The 8,399-nt window shown below is 38.6% G+C and overlaps 1 protein-coding gene across 1 annotated transcript in view; it reads left to right on the top strand.

Annotated features, from left to right (window-relative positions):
• OTOGL (otogelin like) overlaps nt 1-8,399 on the top strand; it is a 3,472,886-nt gene that overhangs the window by 2,101,585 nt on the left and 1,362,902 nt on the right. The window contains exon 32 of the mRNA XM_044088067.1: nt 6,961-7,128. Within this exon, the coding sequence (XP_043944002.1) occupies nt 6,961-7,128 (168 nt within the window). The remainder of the gene's footprint in view (nt 1-6,960; nt 7,129-8,399) is intronic.

The following is an 8,399-nucleotide window of genomic DNA, read 5'->3' on the forward strand; positions in this document are numbered from 1 at the left end:
ATTACTTTGAACTGTTGATCCCAAGTACTTAAACTCATCCACCTTTACTAACTCTACTCCCTGCATCCTCACCATTCCTCTACCCTCCCTCTCATTCACACACACATATATTCTGTTTTAACCCTGCTGACCTTCATTCCTCTCCTCTCTAAAGCATATCTCCACCTCTCCAGGGTCTCCTCAACCTGGTCCCTACTCTCACTACATATCACAATGTCATCTGCAAACATCATAGTCCACGGGGCCTCCTGTCTAATTTCATCTGTCAACCTGTCCATCACCACTGCAAATAAGAAAGGGTTCAGAGCTGATCCTTGATGTAATCCCACCTCCACCTTAAATGTATCTGTCACTCCCACCGCAGTTCTCACCAATGTCACACTACCCTTGTACATATCCTGTACCACTTTTACATACTTCTCTGCCACTCCCGACTTCCTCATACAATACCACAACTCCTCTCTAGGCACCCTGTCATATGCTTTTTCTAAGTCCACAAAGACACAATGCAACTCCTTCTGACCTTCTCTGTATTTTTCCAACAACATTCTCAGAGCAAATATTTCATCTGTAGTGCTCTTTCCTGGCATGAAACCATACTGCTGATCACTAATCATCACCTCCCTTCTTAACCTAGCTTCCACTACTCTTTGCCTTAACTTCAACCTGTAACTGATCAATTTTATCCCTCTGTAGTTACTGCAGCTCTGCACATCACCCTTATTCTTAAAGATAGGTACCAAAATACTTTTTCTCCACTCCTCAGGCATCCTCTGACTTTCCAAAATTTCATTAAACAATCTGGTTAAAAATTCCACTGCCATTTCTTCTAAGCACCTCCATGCTTCCACTGGTATTTCATCTGGGCCAAACAGCCTTTCCATTCTTCATTCTCTTCATAGTTGTCTTTACTTTCTCCTTGCTAATCTGCTTCACTTCCTAATTCACAATCCCCACATTATCCAACCTTCTCTCTTTCTCATTCTCTTCATTCATCAGCCCTTCAAAGTACTATTTCCATCTACTCAACAATCTCTCCTCACTTGTGAGTATGTTTCCCTCACTGTCCTTTATCACCCTTACCTGCTGCACATCTTTCCCAGCTCTGTCCCTCTGTCTAGTCAATCGGTACAGGTTCTTTTCTCCCTCTTTAGTGTAAAGTCTCTCATACAACTCTCTATATGCCTTATCCTTAGCTTCGCCACCTCTCTCTTTGCCATGTGCCTCATCTCCTTATACTCATGTCAACTTTCTTCATCTCTTTGACAATCCCACTTCTTCTTCGCCAGCCTCTTCCTCTGTATAATCTCCTGTACTTCCTCATTCCACCACCATGTCTCCTTGTCCTCCTTCCTCTGTCCAGATGTCACACCAAGCACCTTCCTAGCTGTCTCCCTTACTAGCTCTGCTGTAGTTACCCAGCTATTCGGTAACAGCATGTGGTACACTATTCTCACCATATACTCCTAACCAGACATTGCTGATGTCATCAGCTATATCTGATTTGTGAATGTGCACTATTCCCACCAAAGCAGGGTCAGAGACTGGCATGGAGGCCAGGCAGAAGTCACTTCATCTTATATGGATCCAGATTACAGTATCATGTCTTTCATGCTATCCATGTATGTCATGGCATGGTTTGTAGGACCTGTGTTTTCTTGGTGAAACACTCCTGTGGTCTCTCCAGCTGCTGCATGTGTCTGGTAATGTACATGCAAAAGAGAGCATTATACTTTATAAGTGTTCTGATGAAGTTCAAGTACAGTGCTGTAATATAAGCCTCAGATCTGAATATGATGGCATAACTTATGATGTGCACAACGTAGACTTTCAATACTAGTGTGGAAACTTGGTGGTCAAAGTTCAGATTGCCTTCTATGAGTGTTCCCAGTGCTTGCATCATTGGGTTTCAGCATAACAGGACTGTTATCACTGCTGTAATTCACAGAGAAGTCTACTTTGCAGAAGGAAAGAATAAAAACTCAGTTTTGCATTTATTTGTAGACCATGTGGCTTTATCACTGATTGCACCTAATATGCAAGAATCAGCAAAAACAGTAAGCCAAAGGCCATATACTTTAGCCTGAACTGTCGAGAAATAGAGTCCATACAGTAAAATGCCAAACACAGATGCCTGAGGTATGTTAATGGTGACAGCTGTACTGGTACAGGTTGATTGACCTACTTTCATAGTATGTTTTCTCTCAGTGAGCCAATTGGTTACCCATCTACTGACATAAGGGTTAATCCCCTGCTGGGTGAGTTTCTCAATGATACCTGTGTGATGGATTGTGTCCAAACCCTAGGCAAGATCAGTATAGCCAGTATGCACTGTCTTACCTTCTTCCAGGCCTATCACACAGAATAAATGGTCTGTGACAACATCACAGATTGCCTGTCGCATGTTCCAGCACACACACCTTCCTGACACAGTTGAATACACAGTTCTACACACCCTCAACATAGACTATGTTCTTGTAAAAGGGTGTACATCAACATGCATCCTTGTCAGTTGTGGGGGGGTAGCACCCAAAGCATGGATGTATTGAGACATCCTGACTCTCCTCATTTGTGAGGTAGACCAACATGTCAACATGGACCTTTTACTAAACGGACAATAGTAATATCCCAGCTGTGTGCAACAGACATGTGAATTAATGCTACATCATGTCTGTTACATCTGTTAGATGTCCTCAAAGAGGTCATCGAGGGCATGCATGATGACAACACTGTCATCCTTTTGAACTTGACAAGCCCAAGGCATTTGACACAAATCCACACTGAGGTATTTACTCAACACTGCCAGATGTGGCCATAAACACCTATATCGTCAAGTGGGGAGACCATTGGATCACATACATGGCATGTAAATATATTGTAATGTGTGAAGTGAACTATATCTCAGGTCCAGTGATCAGGTCCATACACCAGGGTTTGTCTGCTAGGCCCTTTCCTGTCCATTATCTAAGTCACAGACATCACAAATGACATATACATATTGTGGCCAAATAGCTGTCTGAACAACTACAGATTGTGGGCAATCATTGGCTCCAACTGTGATATTAGTATAATACAGACAGTATCAACACACACCAAAGACTGCTGCCACAGCCATTACAACATCTGCAATGACACAAAAAGATGGTGGGATTTGTTACATCAGGAAAACAAACACACGGCCCAAGTATAATGTAAGCATCACACCCTATAATCAGACTGATAGGTATGTGACTTGTGTCTTGGGGTAGATGGTATGTGGAATGTACAGCAGCATGTGGCCACAGTGCTGACTACTCTCTTGTATGTAACACAACTACTGAGTATGTGAAGACATCCACATCATGGGCCCTAATACCTCCATAGTCCGCAGCCTTCATCACACCAGTAACTAAGTACAATGCATCCTTCTTCATGTATCTCACTACACATCTTCCAATGATGTGTAACTAAAGTGTACCACCTTTGCCACAGTGAGCTGTCTCTCATCTTACTGGCTACACCTAGGTATTCTTTTTGTGACATAAGCATTACTGTCTGATAGTAACAAAACCCAATCAAGTTGTTACACCAGATGCATGTGTGATACCTGTACCAGTGGTATACACAGTACATACATAGCTGTTTGACAACATTAATGGCATGGGTAACATTTGTGATAATGTGGATTGTAGCATATATATATATATATATATATATATATATATATATATATATATATATATATTCCATGCACACCAGTCAGCTAGCCTGTATTAATTATAATGTCACATACAGGTATAGCAGTGTCCCTCCTAATGCTTCCAGCAGATATTACAGTGTCAGGATGGTGTTTGGGAATACCCTTATAGAGTGCAGACATGTCATAATAGGTATATAAGTGTATTTGTGCAGAGCCCTCTCTGATCACACTAAATCACATATGTTATGTCAGAGACACAGGATTACTGGTGGTATTATTCTGATATTGTCCATGATTGTGTGTACTTCTTTTATGAGACTTTACCTGTGTCCCGATTGCTGGAGATCTCTGCTGAGATTACACTCCTATTCCATCAACTCATTTTGCACAGCTTGCCAATATGCACCCTACCCAAATTATATATAACATCCCGGATAGATTTCCTCTGAATTGCTCATGTAAGGATGGTTATCTCACATAGACATCTTCCCCATTGTTATGTCACCTTATGTGACAGTCACATAATTCATATTTTCACTGTGCAGTCCCTACTGTGCCATACTGATATGTGATTGGTGTTGCTGCTACAACTGCCTTCCATTGACATGCCCTCATCTACAAACATTAGGTTGTTTCACATGTACTCTTTCTCTGTCTTCATTCCTACAATTCATCTGTGTGTCCCTATTGAATGCATACACTTTCCCTGAGCGTTTATTTTACACGGCAGTCCATGTACCCTTACAGATCATTTACACAACATCGGGATAGAATGCCAGAAATGGAAATTCACAATAATCTGCACTGTATAAAATGTTCTGCACTGTGTTTGGATCATACCCCACCACTGTCCAGATTTCCGCAGTATGCCCAGACTTTGCCTTATGTCTTTTGGTCTGTTCCTTATAAAATTTGTGGTTTTCTGCCATATCACTGGGATGATCTCAGGACTGACATCACTAAATAATTACACATATTTGAGTTTCAGCCTTCAAATCCTTCTGAAAATATATCCTAACACAAACCTCTTGTTATTCTAGCACATTCTAATGTGCAAATATGTATAATCTGTCCCTATTTCTGGGTCATTGCCCCCCCCCCCCATTATGTTGGGATTTGTCCAGATTTCTACACTAAGAGATTGGAGTTATGGTGATCACTGTGGCATTCCGCTCAAACACTGTAACCGACTGTGCTCTTCTATAAACAATATTGCTTTACATGGTTTCCTGCCCAGCAGCAGTGTTGCCAGCCATGATACTGTGCTTATTTACATTTAAACTTGGTGTTCGGTATGAATATGTAATTAGTGCTGCTGCTTGCCATGCATCATCGTGTACACATGTAACCTTCAAGTAGGCTTCAGAAGCCTACACGAAGTTTATTGAGTCCCAGGGAGTATAGTTTATATATCAGTTTTAATGCTGAAATAGGATTGTTTTAGAATGATTTATATAGCCACTTAAATGAAAGTTTATACTGGATTGTCAATTTTTTATGAAAATGTATGACTGCTGCATTTACAAAAGATAAAGCCAGTCTTGCCTATGGAAAAACGAAAGTGTAGGCCTCGTAAATTGCGACACTGCCAGCCCAGCTATTTGGAATTTTATAAATAATTCTGTCATTTGTGAATATTGATATGATTATACAGAGCTGTACGTTATGTACTAGAGCTTCAAGAATGTAACCACAGCACACCCTGTTAAAACACAGAAGATTAAGTTAAAAAAACTTCAAGAAAATAAGTTGAAATTAAATGCTTAACAATGTGCTACAAAAGTTAGTTAATGCAGGAAAGAGACAGGGTGCCTAGAGCTAGAAGTTTTTTCTATTGTCTTAAAGAAAAATAGTTACTAGGTTTCAAACGCAAAAGCATTTTATTATTTTATGACTTCCAAGTTCTGCAAACTTCTGAAACATATGTACTTCTCACACAGAGATCTTAAAATTCTGTTAGTATCTGTTTAGACTGGGAACTAAAGTTAGGTGACAAAGAGTGATGTAATCCACGCTAACCCAGCAGTAATGTTTATTATTAATGCAAGAACTGTCTCAGAGAGAGATGGTGCATTTTGTATTTTGTCTTTGACCTGGAAACATCCATCATCATCACATCTGTACTTGCTTGTAAGTAAGACTTAGGGGCATAGCATCTCTTTTAGATATAGATAGGGATATAGTAAAGATTAGTTTAGATGTTTTCTGCATTTATTTGAGACAGCCCTGCAATGTTTTTTTTAAATATTTCCTGTGATTTTGATTAATGAAATACCCTTGTTTTCATATAAGCAAATGAATGGCGTTAAGCAATCATTAGAAGGGAAAAGTATGCCATTAATTGAGAGAGTGTAGGGGCACTTAGAAATGCAATAACTGCTGCACCTGCAGATATATTAACACAGTAAATAAATGTACAAACACATTGTCAGCTATATATGACTATTTTAAAAATTTTGCTACATGTACAGTTTGGTTTATTTAGCAAGCTATGAGCATGACTGAATGACATTTAACAGTCAGAGCAAAAGGAAATGTTACAAACATAAAAGTAAAATTTATAACAAATGCACCGATTAGATGCTAATCATGATGTAAGTTTTAAAGTAAGTTTTAAATTAACCCTGCAAATAATAAAAATAATGCAAGAGGAGGGGATTTTAAAAAATAACTTACTAGTGGTTGACCTTGAATGGAATTACGCTTACATATGAATGATGTGCAGCTGAATGACAATGTTTTGCTGAAATATCATTTAAGAAGGCTTGTAAAAAAAAAAACTTGAGTTGGTGAATTAAAGACCAATTATTCATCCAGAACATAAAACTGTCTGTTTATTTTAATAAAATGTGCTTTATTATTGAAGCTTTTTGATGCTCCAATCGCTTGCCTACACAAAAAAGTTAGTAATATTTAATAGCTGAAGGCTGCTTGGATACATGCATCCATTTAGGGCAAGACTAAGCCATATCACTGCTCATGGAGTAGACGCAACATGTTCACACCCTGCTATAGTGACTGATCTATATTACTGTATCATTACTGCAGATTTTTTTTATTTTGTTCTTGGTGTTTCCTCTTCAGCTTACATTAATGTTGTGACATATCTTCTAATGCATATGATAATAGTCAGTTGCGTAATTTTCTGCTTTAAATGTCATGAATATTGCATTAACTAATTCGTCATATGCATATAAACAAACCAGAAATGTATTGCTAAAACAGCAAGCTCTTGTACAATGCATTTTAATGCATTTTAATAATGAAATTTCTTTCCATAGGACTTGGTGAAGGACCATATGTCCTAGTTAATTATGCGCACAGTGAACTGAGAGTAGCAGCTAATATTACCAGCAGGACAATCTTCCCTTTGCCAAGAATAAGCACATTCAGCAATGTTGTTTTTAACTTCATGATAACACCGGGCCTCTTTAAGGATAAAAATCAGTGTAAGTGTCTTATTAATAATTGTATTGCTAATAGCAGCATTTATTTTCTGAATGAGTGAAGATTGTAATGGTGTATGTCAAATAAATATGTTGTATCTTTTGTCCTTCATCTTCTTAGCAAAAAGATTTTACATTTTTATTCTTTATTCTAGTCAAGAATTCATTGCTCTGTTAAAATAATTCATAGCTTATTGTCTTGTTGCATACAGTTTTTGCCAACTTAAGGTACAGGTTTCAACACTTTTTTGCAGAGACCATTTAAACTAATATATACAGATTTTTTTCAAAAGTTTAGTCAGTGTTCTTTCTTATTTTGTTTCAAGATCAGTTTTAGGAAATAGGTACTGAGCCAAGAAGTTTTATATTCATTCACTCATTCATTTATTTTTCCAGTGGCCACTTCTTTCCCTGTTTAGAGCTGCAGAGGATCTGTAACATTCTGTCATTTAGTCGGAGTTAGGCAGAATACTGTTTCGTTAAGGCACTAGTATGCACATGCTATACTGTGGCTGTTCACTGCTGGATGCACACACAGACTACACACACACACCTATATACTATCTGTAATAACACCAATGTGTCTACTTATCTACAGCAGGTTTTACGGATATGAAAAGAAACCAGAGCACCTGCAAAAACTGACAGGCATACATGGAGAAAAAGTCGACTCCACAGAGGAAATAAAAATAAAAATAACACGCTTGCCCTCTTCACTGTGTCTCTTTCTTCTGCCACTTGGAAGGTTTAATGTCATCTTTCATCCAATGGTCAAAGGGGAGAATTTGTGATTTCATACTTCAGTTTCACAGTCAGTCATAGGCTGGTAGAATACTCTGATTTTGCTGGATAGAGGGGTGATCACTTTTTGGAGGATCCAGTTATTTTTCCTTCCTGGTCTTGGAGTCAAACACTTTACAAGGGATAGGGCAAAATGCGGGATATTCTGCAAAATTCTGCTCAAGCACCTGGGTGATATATATATATATATATATATATATATATATAGCATTATTGCAGAACCCCCCCCCCCCCGTCATCTGATAGATCAGACACATTGTTACTCCATACCTTTTTTCCTTTAGTACCAGCAGGGGCTGGACTGCTATCCATACCAGAGTAGCTGCTGGTAATAATCAAGATCCTGCAACCTCACATACAGTCTGGCCCACTTAAAATGATTTTCAGGTGCCCAGTTTTTCTTTCAGGTGTCACTTGTGCACCATAACAATTTGTTGCAAGTGGATTCATTTGGTTATATGACACTCTTATCT

Source organism: Protopterus annectens, chromosome 11.part0 (genome assembly GCF_019279795.1).
Source record: "Protopterus annectens isolate FY-2018-M chromosome 11.part0, PAN1.0, whole genome shotgun sequence".
In the NCBI taxonomy this organism is placed as follows: Eukaryota; Metazoa; Chordata; order Ceratodontiformes; family Protopteridae; genus Protopterus; species Protopterus annectens.